This window comes from Macaca fascicularis, chromosome 1 (genome assembly GCF_037993035.2).
Source record: "Macaca fascicularis isolate 582-1 chromosome 1, T2T-MFA8v1.1".
In the NCBI taxonomy this organism is placed as follows: Eukaryota; Metazoa; Chordata; class Mammalia; order Primates; family Cercopithecidae; genus Macaca; species Macaca fascicularis.
The window spans coordinates 181,920,509-181,945,115 of record NC_088375.1 but is presented as its reverse complement, the minus strand read 5'-3'; the positions used below and the strand labels follow the sequence as shown (position 1 = coordinate 181,945,115).

At 42.1% G+C, this 24,607-nt stretch overlaps 1 protein-coding gene across 2 annotated transcripts in view; it reads left to right on the top strand.

Moving 5' to 3' along the window:
- The window catches only part of ZYG11B (zyg-11 family member B, cell cycle regulator), a 100,069-nt gene that overhangs the window by 42,677 nt on the left and 32,785 nt on the right, over positions 1 to 24,607 (top strand). The window contains exons 3-6 of one of the 2 annotated variants that reach the window (XM_045370982.3): positions 3,265 to 4,019; positions 11,665 to 11,805; positions 17,529 to 17,705; positions 22,973 to 23,037. In XM_045370982.3, coding sequence (XP_045226917.1) covers positions 3,265 to 4,019; positions 11,665 to 11,805; positions 17,529 to 17,705; positions 22,973 to 23,037 — 1,138 coding nt within the window. Of the gene's footprint in view, positions 1 to 3,264; positions 4,020 to 11,664; positions 11,806 to 17,528; positions 17,706 to 22,088; positions 22,135 to 22,972; positions 23,038 to 24,607 lie in introns of those variants that run through there. The other variant, XM_074006477.1, reaches the window with a different exon arrangement.

Genomic DNA, 24,607 nt, shown 5'->3' with positions numbered 1-24,607 from the left:
TAGAAATCTAGGCCCCTATTGGCACTTGCTGGCATGGGTGGGGCCGCAGTTTTTTCTGTCATGTTTGGCTGAGGTAGAGCAGTTACTATCTACTAGCTGTTTGCTGTCTTACTAGTTGCTCCTTTCCTGGTACATTGGCTAGAGTGAGTAGATTTTGGGGGAGCTTTTTTGTCTGTGCCCATTGACGTTTCCAGGCTGCTGGCTCCTTCAACTTTAGATCTGGGATATATGACCAGAAAAAACCCAGGAACTTTACTGCATCGTTCCATGGGTCCCAAGGTCCCTAGCTGATCTGCTTTCATCTCTTCACCCTTCAGAGTGATCAAGCTCCAGCTCACCTTCAGCCTCATTTCTTCTCTCCCATTTGCATGCTTATATCCCCAGAAATGCACCACATCTTATGGCTCTAGTTGTTTATGTTCAAGCAATATAGAAAGAACTACTTGCCATTTCCTAACCCTGTGATATGCTTTCACATCTTTAAGACTTTGCTTATGTTGTATATTCTTTCTTTAATATACCTAACCTTCTTTCTCTCTCTTTTTTTTTTTTTTTTTTTTTTTGAGATGGAGTCTCACTCTGTCGCCCAGGCTGGAGTGCAGTGGCACAATCTCGGCTCACTGCAGCCTCCACCTCCCAAGTTCATAGTGATTCTCTGCCTCAGCCTCCCAAGCAGCTGGTATTACAGGCGTGCACCACCACAACTGTTTAATTTTTGCATTTTTAGTAGAAATGAAGTTTTGTCATGTTGGCTAGACTGGTCTCGAATTCCTGGCCTCATGTGATCCATCCGCATCGGCCTCCTAAAATGCTAGGATTACAGGCATGAGCCACTGCACCTGGCCTCCTAACCTTCTTTCTCTATCTTTGAATTCTTCCAGCATCTTCAAAGGCTTTGCTCAAAGATCACCTCTCCCATCAAATCTTTTCCAGATCTCCATTCGTGATGGTTTACTTCCTTTTCTTTGTTTTTGTGATACTTATACTTGACATTGGTATACCAAATATCTCATTTTGTTATGGCTGTTTGTGTCTTTTTTACTCCATGGGATTATGAATCCTTTGGTTATAGGGGCATATCTTATTTTTCTCTGTATCTACAACATTTAGGATATTTGACATATAGTAATTGTTTAATAAACTATTTGCTGAATGGACCCCACCATGAAATTTACTCCCCTGAAATAGAGTTCAGGTACTTTGAAGGGCTGTCTCTAGAACCACAGTGTTTAATAGAAATGTAATTTTAAATTTACCAGTGGCCACATACAAAAACAAAAATAAAAAGAAACAAGTGAAACTAGTTTTAGTTATTTTTATTTAACCCAATATATTAAAAAATGATCATTTCAACCTGTAGTCAATATAAAAAATTGAGATACTTTACATTATTTTGTTGTATTAAATCTTCACAATCTGGTGTATATTTTATACTTGTAGCTGACCTCACATTGTACCACCTGCTTTTCAAGTGCTCTCCAGCTGTATGTAGCTAGTGACTATGTATTGGACAGCGCAGCTCTAAAATATAATGGAGTTCTTAATATGTAATTAGTCATTTTTGTCCACTTGGGCAAGTTTTGCAAAGGCCTTTCTTGATTTTAACTGTGTAACTGTAATTAAGTCTGCAAAATTCATTAGAGAGTAGTGCTCCCTTTTAAACATACCTCAGTTCTAATTTAAGGATGACTGGCTGGCAGCCTAGCTACATTTTGAGTATGGGCCAGCTAAGGTGCCACCTTAGAGTTCCTCTCTTGACTTCAGGCTATTTATTTACCTGTCCTCAATTGCTCATTCACCCCAGACTGTTCTTAGACTACCTTTTTTTGGCATGATTGTTACTTCTTTCACAGTCAGTGTTGTTTAGTTTATATGTGATATTGTTGATGTGGCTCCAAAGTATCATATGCTTGTGACACTGTGGTAGACAGGTATATCTCGAAAGCACTTCGAGGAGGTTACTGGGTCGACTTCATTTACATTCATCTGCCAGGGAGGGGCTATAACTACTAGTTGTTGTTTTTTTTTTTTTTTTTTGAGAGACAGGGTCTCAGGCCGGGCGCGGTGGCTCAAGCCTGTAATCCCAGCACTTTGGGAGGCCGAGACGGGCGGATCACGAGGTCAGGAGATCGAGACCATCCTGGTTAACACGGTGAAACCCCGTCTCTACTAAAAAATACAAAAAACTAGCCGGCCGAGGTGGCGGACGCCTGTAGTCCCAGCTACTCGGGAGGTGGAGGCAGGAGAATGGCGTGAACCCGGGAGGCGGAGCTTGCAGTGAGCTGAGATCCGGCTATTGCACTCCAGCCTGGGTGACAGCGCGAGACTCCGTCTCAAAAAAAAAAAAAAAAAAAAAAAAGAGACAGGGTCTCACTCTGTCACCCAGGCTGGAGTGCAGTACTCACTATAACCACAAACTCCTGGGCTCAAGTGATCCTTCCATCTCAGCCTCCCTAGTAGCTGGGACTATAAGCATGCACCACTATGCCCAACTCGTTTTCAGTTATTTTGTAGAGATGGGGTCTCGCTATGTTTCCCAGGCCTAGATCACTTTAATAAGGTTTGAGATCTGGCTAGTGGTTTATTAATGAATTACAAGGCATTAAGTGCATGCTAAATATATTATATGTATATATATTTGTTTGTATAATAATATGTTAAGGGAATTTAAAGGATAGGCTAGAAATGTATTGCTAACAAATCAAATACCTTAACACAAGGTTTCTACCTCACTTGTGGTACATAACTCTGCAAGTCCATAGAGAATTCTGCTTCGTGGTTACCCTAGGGTCCAAACTGATGGAGGGTTCCTCCTCATAAAACTATGCTCTCTAGAACGTGAAGGCTCCTCATTTGTCATAGCAGGAAAAGACAGCATGGAAAATCATGCACTGGCTCTCAGGTGCTTCAGCATACAGTCCATTGGCCAGAACTAGGCACATGGCTCCAGCTAACTCCAGGGATGGGCTGGGAAATGTAGTTGTCTGTCTGGTAAGGTAAGAACCAGATGTTAGTGGATATCAATAATGTCTGCCACAGTCCTGACTCTGCCACTTGCTGGCCCTGTGATCTTGGAAAGCCACTCTCTGAGCCCCAGTTTACTCATCTACAGGTTGTAAACAATAATATTCTCACCTAAATGAATTGTGATTATCAGACAAGATACTGTTACGTGGGAGCACTTTGGAAATGTAAAGTGTGATGGAAATTTTAGCTATTCTTTAGCTGTTTTTTGAAGTTAAAGTGCTGCTTGTTTTTCCACAGGTCTACTGAATGATGGAACTGTGGGTATTTTTAGGGGCAACCAGATGCGCTTAAAGCGAGCCTGCATTCGCAAAGCAAAGATTTCTGCTGTTGCTTTCCGGAAAGCCTTCTGCCATCACAAGTTAGTGGAACTTGATGCCACAGGTGTGAATGCTGATATCACAATTACAGACATTATCAGTGGACTTGGCAGTAACAAATGGATCCAGCAGAATCTCCAGTGCCTGGTGCTGAATTCATTAACTCTCTCCCTCGAGGATCCTTACGAGCGGTGCTTTAGCCGGCTTTCTGGCCTTCGAGCTTTAAGCATCACCAATGTTCTCTTTTACAATGAAGACCTGGCTGAAGTTGCCTCGTTGCCAAGATTAGAGAGCTTGGATATTTCTAACACCTCGATCACAGACATCACTGCTCTACTGGCCTGCAAAGACCGACTCAAGTCTCTAACCATGCACCACTTGAAATGTTTAAAAATGACAACCACCCAGATACTGGATGTAGTTCGGGAACTCAAACATCTGAATCATCTTGATATCTCAGATGATAAACAGTTTACATCAGACATAGCTCTTCGCTTACTGGAACAAAAAGACATCCTACCCAACCTTGTTTCTCTGGATGTTTCTGGGAGAAAGCACGTGACAGATAAAGCTGTTGAAGCCTTTATACAACAACGTCCAAGCATGCAGTTTGTAGGTTTGCTGGCTACTGATGCTGGTTACTCTGAATTCCTCACAGGCGAAGGACATTTGAAGGTTAGACTTTAAAAATATATTATTCTGTCAGGCTGACCAATATCTTAGTTGCATAAGACTGCGTTAAAGATGAATGTCTATAATATATGGAACATGTTCATGAAACAGGGCCTCATATAGTTGAAAGGTTTTAGAGTCCTAATTAAAATTTCAGCGTCATGACCCAGGACAAGCTATGATGTCACTTCAAGTTTTTATTTCCTTATTTGTAGAATACATGGTATTCTTACCTTGCAGAATTTTGAAGATTAATGATAATCTATGTAAAGTGCAAGTCACATAGTAGGTCCTGGATAAACAATAGGTTGTCTTACGATGATAATGTTTAGATATTTTGAACCATTTACATACACTGGTTTTTTTGTTTTTTTGTCTTTTGAGACAGAGTCTCACTCTGTCACCGAGGCTGGAGTGCAGTGGTGCCATCTCAGCTCACTGCAAGCTCTGCCTCCCGGGTTCACACCATTCTCCTGCCTTAGCCCCCCGAGTAGCTGGGACTACAGGTGCCTGCCACCACACCCGGCTAATTTTTTGTATTTTTAGTAGAGACAGGGTTTCACTGTGTTAGCCAGGATGGTTTTGATCTCCTGACCTTGTGATCTGCCTGCCTTGGCCTCCCAAAGTGCTGGGATTACAGGCGTGAGCCACTGCGCCCAGCTACATATACTGTTTTTAATGGATAACTTCGGAGAAACTGGGGACACCGCTTGTTGAATTGAATACCTAGTGGGAGATCAAGTATTCTAAGGAGATCTCTACTGTAGAAATGGTAGAATTTTGCTTTTCCTAAGATTTCTCATGCCTAATGGTTTAAATTTAGTTTAACAAACATCAGTTGGATTTGATAGAGCTTGGGATTCAAAAATGAAAATGAGGCTGGGTGTGGTGGCTCACACCTGTAATCCCAACACTTTGGGAGGCAGAGATGGGCAGGTCACTTGAGGTCAAGAGTTCGATACCAGCTTGGCCAACATGGTGAAACCCCGTCTCTACTAAAAATACAAAAATTAGCCAGGCATGGTGGCATGTGCCTATATTCCCAGCTACACGGGAGCCTGAGGCAGGAGAATCTCTTGAACCCAGGAGGTGGAAGTTGCAGAGAGCCAAGATTGTGCCACTGCACTCAAGCCTGGGTGATAGAGTGAGACTCCATCTCAAAAAAAAAAAAAAAGGAAAAGAAAATGATACAGGATCTGCCTCCAAGTAGCTTAACCTAATGGGAGTGGTGATTATATTATTACAAATACATTTTTATATTTATACCTATTTACTTATATACTTTTATAGATATATGCTTTAAACCATAAATACTTTTTTTTTTTTTTGGGAGATGGAATCAAGATGTCACCCAGGCTGGAGTGTAATGGCATGATCTTGGCTCACTGCAACCTCCGCCTCCCAGGTTCAAGTGATTCTCCTGCCTCAGCCTCCCAAGTAGCTGGGACTACAGGCACACACTGCCATACCCGGCTAAGTTTTTGTATTTTAGGAGAGACAGGGTTTCACCATGTTGCCAAGGCTAGTCTCGAACTCCTGAGCTCAGGCAGTTCACCTGCTTTGGCCTTCCAAAGTGCTAGGTTTATAGGCATGAGCCACCACTCCCGGCCTGGTTTCTCTGAGAAATTGATGAATGAGTGGAGATCTTAAGGGTGAGTAGCTCAGTAGACAGTATTCCCAGCAGACAGAATAATATGTGCAAAGACTGTATTAGGAAGAGAGGTGAGACACAGGCATCACTGTTTTTTAAAGCTTCAAGATGACTGCAGTGTCCAGCCAAACTTATGAATCACTGTTTTAAAATAACTTTTTTTTTTTTTTTCCAGAGGCAGGGTCTCGCCCTGTTACCCAGGCTGGAGTACAGTGGCATGAACAAGCTCATGCAGCCGCTACCTCCTGGGCTTGAGTGGATCCTCCTGGCTTAGCCTCCTGAGTAGCTGGGACCACAAGCAAGTGCCACCATAACTGGCTATTTTTTTTTTTTTTTTTTTGACATGGAGTCTTGCTCAGTCACCCAGGCTGGAGTGCAGTGGCGTGATCTCAGCTCACAGAAATTCGCTGAAACCCCCACCTCCTGGGTTTCAGCGAATTTCCTGCCTCAGCCTCCTGAGTGGCTGGGATTACAGGTGCCTGCTACCATGTGCAGCTGATTTTTGTATTTTTGGTAGAGATGGGGTTTCACCATGTTAGCTGGGCTGGTCTTGAACTTCTGACCTAGGTGATCTGCCTGCTTTGGCCTCCCAAAGTGCTGGGATTACAGGCATGAGCCACCACGCCTGGCCTTTTTTTTTTTTTTTAGTGTTTTTGTAAAGATGGGTTCTCGCTCAGTGATCCTCCAACCTTGGCCTCCCACTTTTGGGATTACAGGTGTAAGCCCCTGAGCCTAGCCTGGCTTTCTTACCATAGAATTTCCAGCTCTGTCATCAGTATTTCTGCACTCGATTTTCTCTTCTCACTATTTCCCTACTCAGTTTTCTCATCTGTCACCATCAGTTTCCTGAACCTTCCATTTCTCCACAACTAGAATTCTTATATTTGTTGGCCACCTAATCCACTTGGATTATCTCCCAAGCTGTGGCTCCCAACTCATGAGAACATCAAAAATCTGCTAAACCCAATGTTAGTTCTTAGTCTTCATTGTATTTGACCCAAAGTAAAATGGTATTTGACACAGTTGATCTTTCGCTCTTCCCTGAGATACCTTTAAAAAAAAAAACTTAGCTTCCTGGGTATCATACTTGCTTGTTTTTTTTTTCCTACTTGTCTTGCTACTGAGCCTCAGTTTCCTTTGTTGGTTCTTCCTCATCTTCCAGGCCTCTGACTGTTGGAGTGTTCTGTACCTCAGTCCTTAAATCTATATGCAATGACTCCTAAATTTGTGTCTTAACTTAGATCTCTCCCTTGAAGTCAGACTGCTGTATTGAAAAACTGCAGTAATCAACATGCAGTGAAGGTACATAATTATTTTTTGGCCAGGCGTAGTGGCTCATGCCTTTAATCCCAGCACTTTGAGAGGCCGAGGTGGGAGGATTGCTTGAGCTCAGGAGTTTGAGACCAGCCTGAGCAACATAGTGAGACCCCATCTGACACCTGTAACCCCAGCACTTTGGGAAGCCAAGGCAGGCGGAGCACCTGAGATTGGGAGTTGGAGACCAGCCTGACCAACATGGAGTAACCCAGTCTCTACTAAAAATCCAAAAAAAATTAGCTGGGCGTGGTGGTGCATGCCTGTAATCCCAGCTACTTGGGAGGCTGAGGCAAGAGAATCTCTTGAACCCGGGAGGTGGAGGTTGTGGTGAGCTGAGATCGTGCCATTGATTTCCTGCCTGAACAACAAGGGCGAAACTCTGTCTAAAAAAAAAAAAAATATATATATATATATATATATATATATATATATATATATATGCAATAAAATTGGCTCAGAGCACGCCTATAATCCCAGCACTTTGGGAGGCCAACGTGTGCGGATCACTTGAGGCCAAAAGTTGGAGAGCAGCCTAGCCAACATGGTGAAAACCCCGCCTCTACTAAAAATACAAAAAAATTTAGCCAGGCGTGGTGGCAGACGCCTGTTGTCCCACCTACTTAGGAGGCTGAGGCAGGAGAATCATTTGAACCCGGGAAGTGGAGGTTGCAGTGAGCTGAGATTGTGCCACTGCACTCCACCCTGGACAATAGAGAGAGACTGTGTCTCAAAAAAAAAAAAAAAAAAAAGCAATTGACTTAGAGTGTTTAACATTCTTCCAGTAACAAAAGTTCTTTAATTTTATATTCAAGGTAACTTGAGAATATATTTCACTTAAGAGATTTATAAAGTTGTTGGAACCAACCAAATGTGGGTAAAGGAAGAATAAAGTCTGATTTAGATTATTTTATATTTCCCTCTTACAGTTTTTTCTCATTTCACATTTCAGTGTTTTTTTTGAATTTATAAGAAAAAGTTCTGGGTGATTCAATGAACTGAACACTTTGAAAAATTTTATTAAATACCCATTTGTGTATGTGAATATGTAGTCCAAACCAGTTTGTGTAAATATGTTATACATGAATAGAAAGTTTAAAAAGCATTTAAAGAAGTAAAGTAATGGAGGCCGGGCGTGGTGGCTCATGCCTGTAATCCCAGAACTTCAGGAGGCCAAGGTCAGCTGATCACTTGAGGTCAGGAGTTTGAGAGCAGCCTGGCCAACGTGGCGAAATCCCGTCTCTACTAAAAGTACAAAAATTAGCCGGACGTGGTGGCAGGTGCCTGTAACCCCAGTTACTCGGGAGGCTGAGGCATGACAGTTGCCTGAACCCAGGAAGTAGAGGTTGCAGTGAGCTGAGATCCTGCCGCTGCACTCCAGTCTGGGCGACAGAGCGAGACCGTGTCTCAAAAAAAAGGAAAAAAGGGCTGGGCGCGGTGGCTCACGCCTGTAATCCCAGCACTTTGGGAGGCCGAGGCGGGCGGATCACGAGGACAGGAGATCGAGACCATCCTGGCTGACACGGTGAAACCCCGTCTCTACTAAAAATACAAAAAAATTAGCCGGGCGTAGTGGCGGGCGCCTGCAGTCCCAGCTACTCAGGAGGCTGAGGCAGGAGAATGGCGTGAATCCGGGAGGCGGAGCTTGCAGTGAGCCGAGACTGCGCCACTGCACTCCAGCCTGGGCGACAGAGCGAGACTCCGTCTCAAAAAAAAAAAAAAAGGAAAAAAAAAAGAAAAGACATGAAGTAATGGAAGTAAAGAAACTTTTATTATTATTTCAACAATCTTAGAAATTCTTAATATGTGCCCTTGCGTCATGTGACACATATCAATACTGTAGTCTAATTCATTTCAGACTCTTGTAGCATATCCTATTAATGGTTGAAATGTCAGCCATGATACATCCCTTCATTTCCTCAAAGCTGCATATTCCAATGTGAGTATTATAGGCTTTTTTGTTTTTTGATAATCAAGAGTCTCACTCTGTTGCCCATCATGGAGTGCTGTGGCACAGTCATGGCTTACTGCAGCCTCAAATTCCTGGGCTCAAGCAGTCCACTTCAGTCTCCCAAGTAGCTGGGATTACAGGCATGCACCATCACACGCAACTGATTTTTATTTTATTTTATAGAGACAGGGTATTACTATGTTCCCCAGGCTGGTTTTGAACTCCTGGGCTCAAGTGATCCTCCTGCCTCTACCTCCCAAAGTGCTGGGATTACAGGCATGAGCCATCTTGCCTGGCTGAATATTATATGTTTATATAAAACTTTGTTACTGAGTAATATATTTTTAAAATATTTGATTACTTTTGTGTCACACTGTATAATGTTACTGCCAAAAAAGACTAAATCTTCCCCTTATTATGAGATAGTCTCTCTGAATGACATTTTTTGGCATTTTTTAAAACTTTATTGTAAAATAAAACAGAGACAAAGACGATAAATAATTATGTAGCTTAAGTTGAAATAAAAGTGGACACACTTGAAACCATCACTCAGGTTAAGTAACAGAACTTTGTCAGCTACCCCAAAGCTCACTTCGGCCTCCCAAAGTGGTGGGATTACAGGTGTGAGCCACTACACCTGGCCATGTCCTTTCATTTCTTCATAATTTTATGACCCAGCTATTTAGGCACCTGGATAATCTTGCCCATTTAAAACAATTTGATGTCTTTTGAGTATCTTTTAGTTTATAGGTTCCTCCTCCATCCCTTTCTTTTCCTTATAATTTGTTTATTGAAGAATCTATCATTATGATTTGTAGAGTTTCCCTAAGTCTGGATTTTATTGTATTTGTTGCTGTTTTGTAGAGACAGGGTCTTGCTTTGTTGCCCAGGCTGGTCTGGAACTCCTGGGCTTAAAGTGATCCTCCTGCCTCAGCCTCCGAAAATGCTGGGATTACAGATATAAGCCACTCTGCCAGCCTGGATTTTGCTGATTGTATACTAATGGTGCATCTTCCTCTTATTTTCTGCAAATTGGTAGCTGGATTTGGAGGCTTAATTAGACTTAACGTTTTATCCCTTTGGCCAGACCCTTAGGTGTTGTATTTTTACATTATGAGGTACATAAATATCTAGTAGTTTGTCTTTCTGTGATGTTAGCAGTTATTGACACTTAGTAGCTAGATCTATCAATTCACTCAGAATTATGGTGATATTTTAATCATTTATTTTTCTCTTACTAATTGGATTATTTTTATAAAGAGCCACTTTCTGTTACCTATATTTGGTTGCCCAGTGGCACATGAACCACATTTTAAGATAAATATATTATCTTAAAATAATATACTTTTGGGCCGGGCGTGGTGGCTCACACCTGTAATCCCAGCACTTTGGGAGGCTGAGGCAGGTGGATCATGAGTTCAGGAGATCGAGACCATCCTGGCCAACACGGTGAAACCCCCTGTCTCTACTAAAAATACAAAAAGTTAGCCGGGCGTGGTGGCGGGTGCCTGTAGTCCCAGCTATTCAGGAGGCTGAGGCGGGAGAATGGTGTGAACATGGGAGGCAGAGCTTGCAGTGAGCTGAGATCGAGCCACTGCACTGCAGCCTGAGCAACAGAGCAAGACTCCATCTCAAAAAAATAAAAATAAAATAAAATAAAATAAAATAATATACTTTTATGTTAGGAATCCCTAGAAAGACTTAAGTTTAAACAGAACCTCTTGGTGCTGAAAAGGAGCATGATAAATCTGGAGAAATTAATGGATACATTTATTTGATGAATACTTATGGAGTACATATTCTGAGCCAAGCATAATGCTAGCTATTGGGGTACAATGGTGAATAGATCAATCCAGTGGGGGATTATGATAGCTATGAAAGAGATGTTTCAGGGGACCTAATTTAAATCAGTGGCTCAAAAAGACTTCTCTAAGAAAGTGTCCTTAACTTGAATAAGGAAGAATGAGTAGAAATTAGTCAGGCAAAGAGAGAAAGGAAGTTTTCAGTCAGAGAGGACATTGTATGAGTGGTGTTTTACTGAGAAAAAGCTTGACTTACGGAAAGATGAGGAAAAAAGGGGTATATAGCTAAAACATTGTGAGCTGGGGGAGAGGAGTAAGAGGCAGATAGGATCCTCATCAAGTGGTAGGGCCTTATAAATAGTGTTAAATATCTTGGGATTTATTTTAGGTATAATACAGAAAATTTCACCCATGGTCTTATGCTAGGTTCTGAGTTTATCTAATATACATCTCTTCAAGAAAAATACACCTTTTTAAGATGACTAATCTGGATAGATTGGAAAGTATAATCATTTTTATTTGATTCCAGCTTTACATAACTATCCTAGATGCCATGTATACAAATTATATTTATTTATTTATTTAGAGACAGAGTCTTGCTGTGTTGCCCAGGCTGGAGTGCAGTGGTACGATCTCAGCTCACTGTAACCTCCGCCTTCTCGGTTCAAGCAATTCTTCTGCCTCAGCCTCCTGAGTAGCTGCGATTACAGGCGTGCACCACCACGCTTGGCTAACTTTTTTATTTTTAGTAGAGATGGGGTTTCACCATGTTGGCTAGGGTGGTTTTGAACTCCTGACTTCACATGATCCACCCACCTTGGCCTCCCAAAGTACTGGGATTACAGGCATGAGCCACCACACCTGGCCACAAATGATATTTAGATAGAGAAAGAGAGAGAATTCTAAAAGCTAATCTGGTTATGTTCACAGGTGTCTGGAGAAGCCAATGAAACTCAGATTGCAGAAGCACTGAAGCGTTACAGTGAACGGGCATTCTTTGTTCGGGAAGCTCTATTTCATCTTTTTAGTCTGACTCATGTGATGGAAAAAACAAAGCCAGAAATTTTAAAGGTAAGAATAAGAAACTGGATATGAAATTTTTGAAACTATTTCCCTGGGCAGATGATTTTTTGAAGAAAATTGGTGAAAATTTGCATTTAGGGCCAGGCACGGTGGCTCAAGCCTGTAATCCCAGCACTTTGGGAGGCTGAGACGGGCGGATCATGAGGTCAGGAGATCGAGACCATCCTGGCTAACACGGTGAAACTCCGTCTCTACTGAAAAATACAAAAAAAAAAAAACTAGCCAGGCGAGGTGGCGGGCGCCTGTAGTCCCAGCTACTTGGAAGGCTGAGGCAGGAGAATGGCGTAAACCCGGGAGGTGGAGCTTGCAGTGAGCTGAGATCCGGCCACTGCACTCCAGCCTGGGCGACAGAGCAAGACTCCGTCTCAAAAAAAAAAAGAAAAAAGAAAATTTGCATTTAGTCTTTTTTTATTATTTATAATATGATTGATGACGTGTGATTTCAATTATTAGCCACAAACGAGAGAGAATATAGTTGTACAATGTTATTGAAGTTTTATAGTAGTCTCATTAAGCATATAAATGTCTTGTACATATTTATCTACCTAAAACCAGTGACCACCATGATATTTTGTCACCAGCTACTGTAGAAAATGAAAGTATATGACTGGGATCAGGACACTGTTTTGTATATTAACCCTATGTTGTTTCCCAAATAGATTTTTTTAGAAATACAATATTGGGCCAGGTGTGGTAGTTGATGCCTGTAATCCCAGCACTTCAGGAGGCTGAGACAGATGGGTAGCTTGAGCCCTAGAGTTCGAGACCAGCCTGAGCAACATAGCAAAACCCCATTTCTACAAAAAGTATTAAAAAATACAAAAAAAGAAAGAGAGAAATAAAGCAAGCAGATATCGGAATTCCACAAGGCACTTTTCCATGCTGTTTAGAACCTACTGTGCATTCTTAACTGATTTACATTACTCCCCAATTAAGTTAAAAAAAATTTTTTTTTAAGTCATAGGGTCTTACTGTGTTCCCCAGGCAAGAGTGCAATGGCTGTTCACAGACCTCAAACTCCTGGGCTCAAGCAATCCTGTCTCAGCCTCCCAAGTAGCTAGGACTACAGGTGTACATCACAGCACCCAGCTATTTTAACCAAGACAGCTTTTGAAGGGCAAGAAAGGAGATTTCTTAATTTTATTGAATGCTTAGGGCAACATTTATCAAAATGTGGTCCTTTGGGCCAGGACACAGTGGCTCACACCTACAATAACTTTGGGAAGCTGAGGCAGGCAGGTCACCTGGGGCCAGGAGTTCTAGACCAGCCTGACCAACATGGCGAAACCCCATCTCTACTAAAAATACAAAAAATTAGCCGAGCGTGGTAGTGCACGCCAGTAATCCCAGCTACTCAGAAGACTGAGGCATGAGGAACCTGGGAGGCCGAGGTTACGGTGAGCCGAGATCATGCCACTGCACTCCAGCCTGAGGAACAGAGCAAGACTCTCTCAAAAAAAAAAAAAAAAAAAAAAAGTGGTCCTTTGACTACTACAAGTCTAGGATATTGCTTATTTAAAAAGCATATTTGTGACCAGGCATGGTGGCTCACCCTTGTAATCCCAGTACTTTGGGAAACCAACGCAGGCAGATCACTTGAGCTCAGGAGTTCAAGGCCAGCCTGGGCAACATGGCAAAACCCTATCTCTACAAAAATTAGCCAGGTGTGGTGGCACACACCTGTAGTGCCAGCTACGTGGGACACTGAGGCAGGAGAGTTGCTCGAGCCTGGGAGGCAGAGGTTGCAGTGAGCCGAGATCATGCTACCACACTCCAACCTGGGTGACAGGAGTGAAACCTTGTCTGAAAAAAAAAAAAAAGATATTTGTAAACCCCACCCCCCAAAATTTAGATTCAGTAGGGCTAGATGAGGCACAGGAATCTGCATTTTAATAAGCCCCCAAGATAATTCCAAGGTAATTCTTATGCACATTCAGTTTTGAAAACCAATGAGCATAGGACTATATTATATTTGCCACCTTGTTTAGTGGGCACAATTCCAAGAGATGAGTTTTATCTTCTGTTTTACAGATTATGAAATTGAGGTTCTGTGACATTAAGTAATAATAAGTCAGTGGCAGAGCCACAACTTGACATCCTACATACCTTAAATTCTGAGAATGAGGTGCTTGGGTAGGAACCAGTAACATTTTAGTCCTTAGGATATTATCACCAACACCTATCACTCCTTTTATATATATCAGAGGATGTTGGCACTTCGTATATGAATTGTCTTTTTTTTTGGTTTTGTTTTTTTTTTTTTTGAGACGGAGTCTCGCTCTGTTGGCCAGGCTGGAGTGCAGTGGCGCGATCTCGGCTCACTGCAAGCTCCGCCTCCCGGGTCCACGCCATTCTCCTGCCTCAGCCTCCCGAGTAGCTGGGACTACAGGCGCCCGCCACCTCGCCTGGCTAATTTTTTGTATTTTTAGTAGAGACGGGGTTTCACTGTGGTCTCGATCTCCTGACCTTGTGATCCGCCCGCCTCGGCCTCCCAAAGTGCTGGGATTACAGGCGTGAGCCACCGCGTCCGGCCCTTTTTTTTTGGTTTTGATTACTGTGAACTGAGCAACAAAGGACTAGATCTCTAGTCTTGATCTGAAATATTCATTCAGACATTCAGAGAATGATTCGGAGATAAATGAAAGAATATAGGCTATTTATTTATTTATTTATTTATTGAGGTAGCATCTTACTCTGTCACCCATGCTGGAGTGCAGTGGCATGATCATGGTTCACTGCAGCCTTGACCTCCCTCCTGGGCTCAAATGATCCCCCTGCCTCAGCCTCCAGAGTGGCTGGAACTACAAGCGTATAACACCATGCCTGGCTGAATTTTAAAATTTGTTATTATTATTATTATTATTTTTTTTTGTAGTGACGGAGACCCACTATGTTGCCCAGGCTGGTCTCAAATTCCTGGGCTCAAGTGATTCTCCCGCCTTGGCCTCCCAGAGTGTTGGGATTATAGGAGTGAGCCACTTTTATTTTATTTTTTTAAAGATACAGGATCTAGCTGTATTGCCCAGGCTGGAGTGCAGTGGTACACGATCATAGCTCACTGCAACCTCAAACTCTTGAGCTCAAGCAATCTTCTGCCTCAACCTCCTAAACATCTGGGACTATAGGTGTGTGCCATCACACCTGGCTAATTTTTAAAATTTTAAAAAATAAATAAATTTATTTATTTGCAACCACACCTGGCTAATTTTGTAGAGACAGGGTCACACTATGTTGCACAAGCTAATTTTTAAAAATTTTTTGTAGAGAGAGGTTCTTGCTGTGTTGCCCAGGCTAGTCTCGAATTCCTGACCTCAAGTGATCCTCCTGCCTTGAGCTCCCAGAGTTCTGTAATTACAGGCATGAGCCACTACACCTAGCCTAGGCAATTCCTTTTTTTTTTTTTTGAGACTGAGTCTCACTCTATTGCCCAGGATGGAGTGCAGTGGCACTATCTCAGCTCACTGCAACCTCCGCCTCCCATGTTTAAGCGATTCTTCTGCCTCAGCCTCCCGAGTAGCTGGGATTATAGGCACCCGCCACCACGCCCGGCTAATTTTTGTATTTTTAGTAGAGACGAACAAGGTTTCACCATGTTGACCAGGCTGGTCTCGAACTCCTGATCTCAAGTGATCCACCTGCCTCGGCCTCCCAAAGTGCTGGGATTACAGGCATGAGCCACCATGCCTGGCCAAGGCAATTCTTACAGGGAATTTTGCTGCAAAGGAGAGCAAAGAAAAAAGATGGTAATTGTTTGAGTAAGTGAGATTAAAAGAGGAATGTTTTGATTTTTTTTAACAGGAAAAATGTATCTTGTTTATATCCTGATATGAATGATCCAGTACAGAATAAAAAATTGATATAGGAGTAGGAGGGGTGAACAGCTTCCCTTCAGTAGACAAGAAAATAATGATCTAACATATACATGGAGGGATTTGTTTTACAAAGGACCCCAAAAGATTCCTTATGGTAGCAGGCAGGAAGGTGATGTATATATACGTATGCTGGTAAGTAGGATACATGTGGTAATGAGAATCTGAAATTCTTTTCTGGTTGCTTCAGTTTTTCTTTTCTTTTTTTTTTTTTCTCTTTTCCTTAGAGGCAGGGTCTCACTCTGTCCCCAAGCTGAAGCACAGTGGCACAACCATGACTCACTACAGGCTCTGCCTCCCAGGGCTCAGGCGATCCTCCCACCTCACCTCTCAAGTAGATGGGACTATAGGCATGCACTACCATGCCCAGCTTCATATATGTATGTGTGTGTGTGTGTATATATACGCGCGCGCGCGCGTGTGTGTGTGTGTATATATATATATAGAGAGAGAGAGAGAAGGATGGAGTTTCGCCTTTGTCACCCAGGCTTGAGTGCAATGGTGTGCTCTTGGCTCACTGCAACCTCTGCCTCCTGGGTTAAAGCAGTTGTCCTGCTTCAGCCACCCAAGTAGCTGGGATTACGGGCATGCGCCACCATGCCCAGCTAATTTCTGTGTTTGTTTTTTCTTTCTTTCTTTCTTTTTTTTTTCTTTTTTGAGATGGAGTCTCACTGTGTCGCCCAGGCTCTAGTGCAGTGGTGCAATCTCGGCTCACTGCAAGCTCTGCCTCCCAGGTTCACGCCATTCTCCTGCCTCAGCCTCCCAAGTAGCTGGGACTACAGGTGCCTGCCACCACACCCAGCTAATTTTTTGTATTTTTAGTAGAGACAGGGTTTCACCATGTTAGGCAGGATGGTCTCGATCTCCCGACCTTGTGATCCACCCACCTTGACCTCCCAAAGTCCTGGGATTACAGGTGTGAGCCACCGCTCCTGGCACCCAGCAAATTTTTGCACTGTTTTATACAGATGGGGTTTCACCGTGTTGCCCAGGCTGGCAGTTTTCTTAGTGTAGTTGAAAGCAAGATCTTCAGCTGATAGTGAAGAATGGGAAGGATTCGTTGGGGGTTTGAGGTCAGAGGAAAAAGTGAGAAATAGTTGTCTAGGCCAGGGGAAGTGAATGGATTTTATTGCACTCTAACCTCAGCAGTGTTCTCAAGGAACTGAAGATTGAGATTTGAGAATGAAGTTATGCTCTATTCAAGTCAGTGAGAATTTATTCACTGCCTTCCATGTAACAGGCACCATAAGTAGGTCTTAGAAATACAGGCCGGGCGCAGTGGCTTAAGCCTGTAATCCCAGCACTTTGGGAGGCCGAGACGGGTGGATCATGAGGTCAGGAGATCGAGACCATCCTGGCTAACACGGTGAAACCCTGTCTCTACTAAAAAAAATACAAAAAGCTAGCCGGGCGAGGTGACGGGTGCCTGTAGTCCCAGCTACTCGGGAGGCTGAGGCAGGAGAATGGTGTGAACCCGGGAGGCGGAGCTTGCAGTGAGCTGAGATCCGGCCACTGCACTCCAGCCTGGGCGACAGAGCGAGACTCTGTCTCAAAAAAAAAAAAAAAAAAAAAGAAAAGAAATACAAAGATGAGTGACCTGTGTTGAAAAGATTTATTAGCTTTACAGAAAACCTCTAGATATGAATAGCTGAATACCTGCCTTGATGAGGTAGACTGGAACTATTTGTGAGTAACTTGCTATATCCTAGGCTGTTTGCACATGAGGATGTAAAAGAAACTTACGACATCTTTGAAGTTACTACAGACCAACAAAATAATGCTACTCTGTGAAGAGGGCTTGTATTTATAAGGTGAATTAAGAGGACTCTTTTTTTTTTCCAGCTTGTGGTTACTGGGATGAGAAACCACCCTATGAATTTGCCAGTGCAACTGGCTGCAAGCGCCTGTGTATTTAACTTAACCAAGCAGGATCTTGCTGCAGGAATGCCTGTCCGACTCCTGGCTGATGTGACCCATTTGCTACTCAAAGCCATGGAACATTTTCCCAATCACCAGCAGGTAAGCTTATGTGAATTCCTTTTCAAATAGTCCTTGTAGTGTCTTCTACTCATCTCCTACAGTTTAATAGTTTAATAGACCAAGTTTAATAGACCAAGGCTTCAAATTCAAATGCCTTTGGAGGCTGTGGTATGACTGAGTGTAAGAAAACAGAGAAGTGGACACCAAAGGAGTATATTCCATGCCTAAAATCACCTAAATCCATTTATTGGGGGACCTAGTACAAGCCATATAAAACTCATCTTCCTCCTAGATCTTGAGTTTGTGATCATTTCAACAGATAGGCACAGAGGATCTCTTCTGGGCTAGGCACTATCAAATGCTGGGATACAGAAATGATTAAGACGTGTCTTTTCCATTTCTAGCAGTATGGTAGAAGGTGTAACCTGTCAGGATGAATACTAAAAATGTTGCTTAAATTTTTTTTTTTTGAAGCGGAGTCTTGCTCTGTTGCCAGGCCGGAGTGCAGTGGCGCAATCTCAGCTCACTGCAACCTCCGCCTCCCAGGTTCAAGCGATTCTCCTGCCTCAGCCTCCCGAGTAGCTGGGATTACAGGCGCCTGCCACCACACCCAGCTCATTTTTGTATTTTTAGTAGAGACGAGGTTTCAACATGTTGGCCAGGATGGTCTCAATCTCTTGTCTTTGTGATCTGCCCACCTCAGCCTACGAAAATGTTGGGATTACAGGCGTGAGCCTGCTCACCTGGCCCTGAAAATTTTTTTTTTAGGTCATTTGAAATTGACCATTGAGTTGGCAAGTTAGTAAAAAATACTCAGAGGCCCAAAACCAAGTAAAAATGGCAAACCACATTGGTGAGTGGATCATTAAAGCTGGCTTCCCTCATTGAGGGCAGTTGCCAAACTAGATGAAATTTAGGCTTTGATTGTCATGGCCTCTGGAAGCCCATCAGACAGAAGACTCCTAGTATATAGCTATGACTTCCTCCCCAAAGATACATTCTTACTAAAAAGGAGCTATAAATAAGTCTGCCTATGGTAGAGAAACAACAAAAGAATAAGCCCAAAGAAAGTAGAAGGAATAACAAAGATGAAAGTAAAAATTAATAAAATAAAAAACATACCATTATTTTAGAGAGGATCAATAATTCCAAGAATTGATTCTTCAAACATATTTAATAATATTGAAAACTCATTGGCAAAGTTGATCAGGGAAAAATGAGAAAGGATGCATATAAAATAAATAAGGTTAGGAAATGGGGTGGGGGAAATGGGAAGTCACTGTATTGGGTATTGAGTTTCCTTCTAGGGTGATGAAAATGTTTGGGATGATGAAATTGTTATGGTCGCACAACTCTGTGACTATACTAGAATCCATCAAATTGTACACTTTAAATAGGTGAATTGTATGGTACATGAACTGTATCTCAATAAAGCTGTTATATATTTTTAAAAACAATGTTCACAGTAGGCCAGGCATGGTGGCTCATGCCTGTAATCCCAGCACTTTGGGAGGCCGAAGTAGAAGGATCACTTGAGCCCAGGAGTTCAAGACCAACCTGGGCAACATAGTGAGGCCCTGTCTCTACAAATAATAAAAAAAATTAGCCCGGCACGGTGGCACACATCTGTGGTCCCAACTACTCAGGAGCCTAAAGAGTACATGCCTAAAAGCATTTAAATCCATATGTGGAGGAATTGTTTGAGCCAAGCACTCAAGGCTGCAGTGAGCTGTGATTCAGCCACTGCACTCCAGTCTGTGCAACAGAGCAAGACCTTGTCTCAAAACAAACAAACAAAAAAGAATGTTCGAGCCGGGCGTGGTGGCTCACGCCTGTAATCCCAGCACTTTGGGAGGCCGAGGCGGGCAGATCACATGAGGTCAGGAGTTTGAGACCTGCCTGACCAACATGGAGAAACCTCTACTAAAAATACAAAATTATCCGGGCGTGGTGGCACACGCCTATAATCCCAGCTACTCTGGAGACTGAGGCAGGAGAATTGCTTGAACCTGGGAGGAAGAGGTTGCAGTGAGCCAAGATTGCACCATTGAACTCCAGCTTGGGCAACAAGAGTGAAACTCCATCTCAAAAAAAAAAAGAAGTTCACAGTAGCACTGTGTAACTGTGTATAATGATAACAAATTGGAAACACCAAACACCAAATGTCCATCAGCCTGTGTTTAGTCACACATCAGAATACTTAAAAGCAGTGAATGATGAATGAATTACAATTCCAGATGACAACCTTGATCAATCTCAATTACAAGTTGGGTATTAAAAATGCAGAAGAGTACATACATGTGATTCAATTTACTTGCAGTTCAGAAACTTGCAAAACTATATGGCACATTATTTAGGAATATAAATACATGTTTTGATAAAAAGCAAGGGACTGTTAAACACAAAATTTAGACTAGTAGTTCCTCTGAGGGGAAATGAGAGGGAAAAGAGGGGGCCAAATGGGGCTTGCTAATAGTACTATTGGTAATAGATTCTTTTTCTGAAACTGAGTGGTAGGTACACCTACACAGTGGTAGTATTCACTGTATTGTTATTCCTTACACTCTTGCTACTCAAAGTGTGTTCTGCTAACCAGCTGTGTTGGCATCCCCTACAAGCTTGTTAGTAAGGCAGAATCTCGAGAGCCCAGACTTACAGAATCATTTTATAAAGATCTCCAAGTGATTTGTGTACACATTAAAGTTTGAGAAGCACTGCCTTATGCCTACATATATTTTGTAAATTTTTTTTGTATTTCTTATTTAGTAAAAACATTTAAAAACAATTCAATTAAAAAAAAAAAAACAAACCCTGGGAACTCACCTATTAGTTGGAAATGCAAATACAGTAAACTATTATGTAAATTGTCTTCAGCTATTTTAACTAAGTGCTACAGAAACTTGAGAATGATTAATTCTGCCACCTGGATTGGTGTATGGACAAGGTACCAGGCAGGATATCAAAGGGGAAGTGACATTGACTCACATCTTGAAAAATGAAAAAGATTTCCCATGGAGAAAAGCAGAAAAACAGTGGACCTATATGTGAATGTGCAGGCATTCCAGGAAGGGCAAGTTGCGTGTGACTGGAGTGTAGGAAGGGCAGTGTAGGATGAGGCCAGTGATGACCAGATTAGGGCCAGATTTGATGAATGCCAGCACAGGAAATTTTGATTCCACATTGAATTCCTTAAAAACAAACCAAAAAAAAAATTTAAAGAAAATTCCTGAATACTTGCATAGTTCAGACTGTAGCCCCCAAAATCAAAACTCTAGCTGGGCGGAAATTGAAGACTACAGCAGAAGTCTTCCTCTTTTCCATTTCTGCCTGTGGTGCTTTTCAAGTGCAGTCGGTGAAATTTATCTTCTGTTATTAATTTAGCCATTAGTTCAGTTAAGCTTAGCGCTTTGTTGAATTCAGACTGTGTGCACCTGTACTGAGTTCTAAGCATTCAGATATAGGAACACATAATGTAGCATAGTGTAGCAAGTACTGAGAGAAACAAGTGCTGTTGGGAGCCCAGGAGGGGCACTTAGGACAATTTGAAAATTAGAGGCTGTACACTGTAGCTTGCCTTTAATCCCAGCACTTTGGGAGGCTGAAGCAAGAGGATCACTTGAGCGCCAGGAGTTTGAACCTGCAGTGAGCTATGATTGTGCCGCTGCATTCCAGCCTGGGTGACAGAGCGAGACCCTGTCTCAAAAACAAACAAGCAAAAAACATTAAGAAGTCTTCCTCAATTAGGTAATATCTCTGCCCTGAGTTGAATTGTGAAGCAAAATTAAGCGTTTTCCAGCTAAAAGAACAGGAGGGATGGGCTTTCTAAGCGGAGGTAATTAGAATAGCATTATTGCCTTTCTTACTTCTATGGATCTTGTACAAATTATTGTGTTTATTTGGGAGGAGAAAAATGGTGAAGGAGGAAAGTTATGCCACTAATCAATCTGCCAGATTATGATTCATATTTTAGGGGAGGTAAATGGATCCTCAAGCAGAGTCTGTCCTAGCACCTTGACCATCTGAGATGAATATAAAACTTCCTGAGAAACCTCTTAATTAATTACACTTGTACCTAACCCATTCCGTATCATTCACCTGGGATTTACTACCACTTTGCCTTTTCTCTGCCATTTCTTCTATTATGTAATCTTTCTACATCTTCCATGAAGCAAATAGGGTGTTCATTTTATATGTTTTTCTATTTCTTGACTAGCTGTATATATCCCATTAATCTGACTTTTGCCTTCTATGATTGAATTCCCTACATTAAGTCTTCTTTAGGTAAGAAATCTTCCAGTTGTACACTAAAGCCTTTAAAAAATATCAAAGCCATGTGTCCAAATAAAAAAAAAATTGGTAGTATATATATACTATGACTTTTTTTTTTTAAGCCCACACTTATTTTCTTATTTTGCTTCACAGGAATAACTTGAATCACCTTTCTATTATGATGGTGCACCTTGACTGTGTCAAGTAATTATTCATATTTTCATTTACTCTTGTTTAATTGTGCTGGTCTAAACTTTGTTTAAAAGATAGAGCCAAGTCTATCAGTCACTCTTTAGAAGCCAATGTGTAGAGCACTACCCCCCGTGTACACTATGTTAGAGTCTTCCAAGCAGGCTCGTCTATATTCTTTGATTCTATGTCAACAGGTAAAACTTTCAGCCACTGTTTTTGTCATTCTCTGTACCTCAAAAAATACAGAAGACAAGGTTACTTCATAGGCCACCAGAAACAAGGAGATTAGCTGTAGTTATCCTATTTATTGCCCTATTTCTCATCTAATGGAAAAGGAAAAAAAAAAAGGTACAAGTAAATTTGTATGGGTCTCCTGGAAGTCAGCCTTTCAATACTAGGGGGGCAGATAAAGGTTGTAAGAAATAACTGGTGTTGGCCGGGCGCAGTGGCTCAAGCCTGTAATCCCAGCACTTTGGGAGGCCGAGATGGGCGGATCATGAGGTCAGGAGATCGAGACCATCCTGGCTAACCCCGTGAAACCCCGTCTCTACTAAAAAATACAAAAAACTAGCTGGGCGAGGTGGCGGGCGCCTGTAGTCCCAGCTACTCGGGAGGCTGAGGCAGGAGAATGGCGTAAACCCGGGAGGCGGAGCTTGCAGTGAGCTGAGATCCGGCCACTGCACTCCAGCCTGGGTGACAGAGCGAGACTCTGTCTCAAAAAAAAAAAAAAGAAATAACTGGTGTTTCATCAGTCTTCTTTATATATATATATATAAGCTACCTTGGTTCAAAGATAACAAAGTGATATTTTATTTAGGATTTTTTTTCTTCCTTTGATTTTTTAGTTACAGAAGAATTGCCTCCTTTCACTTTGCAGTGACCGGATCCTTCAAGATGTTCCATTTAACAGGCAAGTGATAGTTCTAGAACTTAATGTGGGGCGAACCAGAATGTTAGAAATCTGTCTTGGATCATTTCTTACCCTTTAGGATATCTCTTTTATAAGATTAATTGAGTAGATAGAATTGAGGGTTATTTTGTAGAATGCTAAATCTACTTTCTTTAATTTAGTGCTTTGACATTCATGATAGCAAATTGACCCATTGTCCTTTGCTTAGGAATTTATATTGGTTATAGTTTTCAAGATATCCACATAATATTGTAAGCTATGAGCATTATTATCCCCATTCAAAAGATAAAAAAACTAAGACATATATAGAGATTGTCTTGACTAGGGCTTTGTGACTAATAACCGCAAGGTTAGAAAGATGCGGGTCTGGCTGGGTGCAGTGGCTCACGCCTATAATCCCAACACTTTGGGAGGCCAAGGCGGGAGTATCCCTAGGTCAGGAGTTCGAGACCAGCCTGGTGAAACCCTGTCTCTACTAAAGATACAAAAAATTGCCGGGTGTGGTGGTGCATACCTGTAATCCCAGCTACTCGGGAGACTGAGGCAGGAGAATCACTTGAACCCGGGAGGTGGAGGTTGCAGTGAGCCAAAATCATGCCATTGCACTCCAGCCTGGGTGACAGGGCAAGATTCTGTCTCAAAAAAAAAAAAAAAAAGACGTAGGTCTTCTAATTCTAGGTCCAGTGTTTTTTCTTTTTTTCTTTTTTTTTTTTTTTTTTGGGAACATATCTCTTATTCTTATCATTATTTGGTATTGAATTATGGAAGAAACTTTTTAAGGAGCAGTTAAGGGAGGCCATATATCTAGATTCCATTAAATATTAAGGGGACCTTTATTTTCTAAGATGTTATTTTGGAGCTTAAAAAGTGTTTTTTTATTTTACTATTTTAAAACATAATTTTTCTTTTTCTTTTTTTTGAGACAGGGTCTCACTCTGTCACCCAGGCTGGAGTGCAGTGGTGCAATCTGAGCTCACTGCAACCTCCTCCTCCTGGTTTTAAGTGATTCTCCTACCTCAGCTAACTGAGTAGCTGGGACTACAGGCATGTGCCACCACGCTGGGCCAATGTTTGTATTTTTTGGCACAGTCAAGATTTCACCATGTTGGCCAGGCAGGTCTCAAACTCCTGACCTCAAGTGATCCACCCACCTCGGTCTCCCAAACTGCTGGGATTACAGGTATGAGCCACCATGCCTGGTCTTAAAATATAATTTTTTCATGATGGCATTTTGAAAAGGAAATTTATACCTCATTATTTAATGAAAAGTATGTTTCTCCAGCAGCAATTTCATTTTTTTTGAGACAGAGTTTCACTCTTGTTGCCCAGGCTGGAGTGCAATGGTACAATCTCAGCTCACTGCAACCTCTGCCATCCGGGTTCAAGTGATTCTCCTGCTTTAGCCTCCCAAATAGCTGAGATTACAGGCATGTGCCATCATACCCAGATAATTTTTGTATTTTTGGTAGAGATGGGGTTTCACCTTGTTGGCCAGGCTGGTCTTGAACTCCTGACCTCAGCTGATCCATCCACCTCAGCCTCCCAAAGTGCTGGGATTACAGGCATAAGC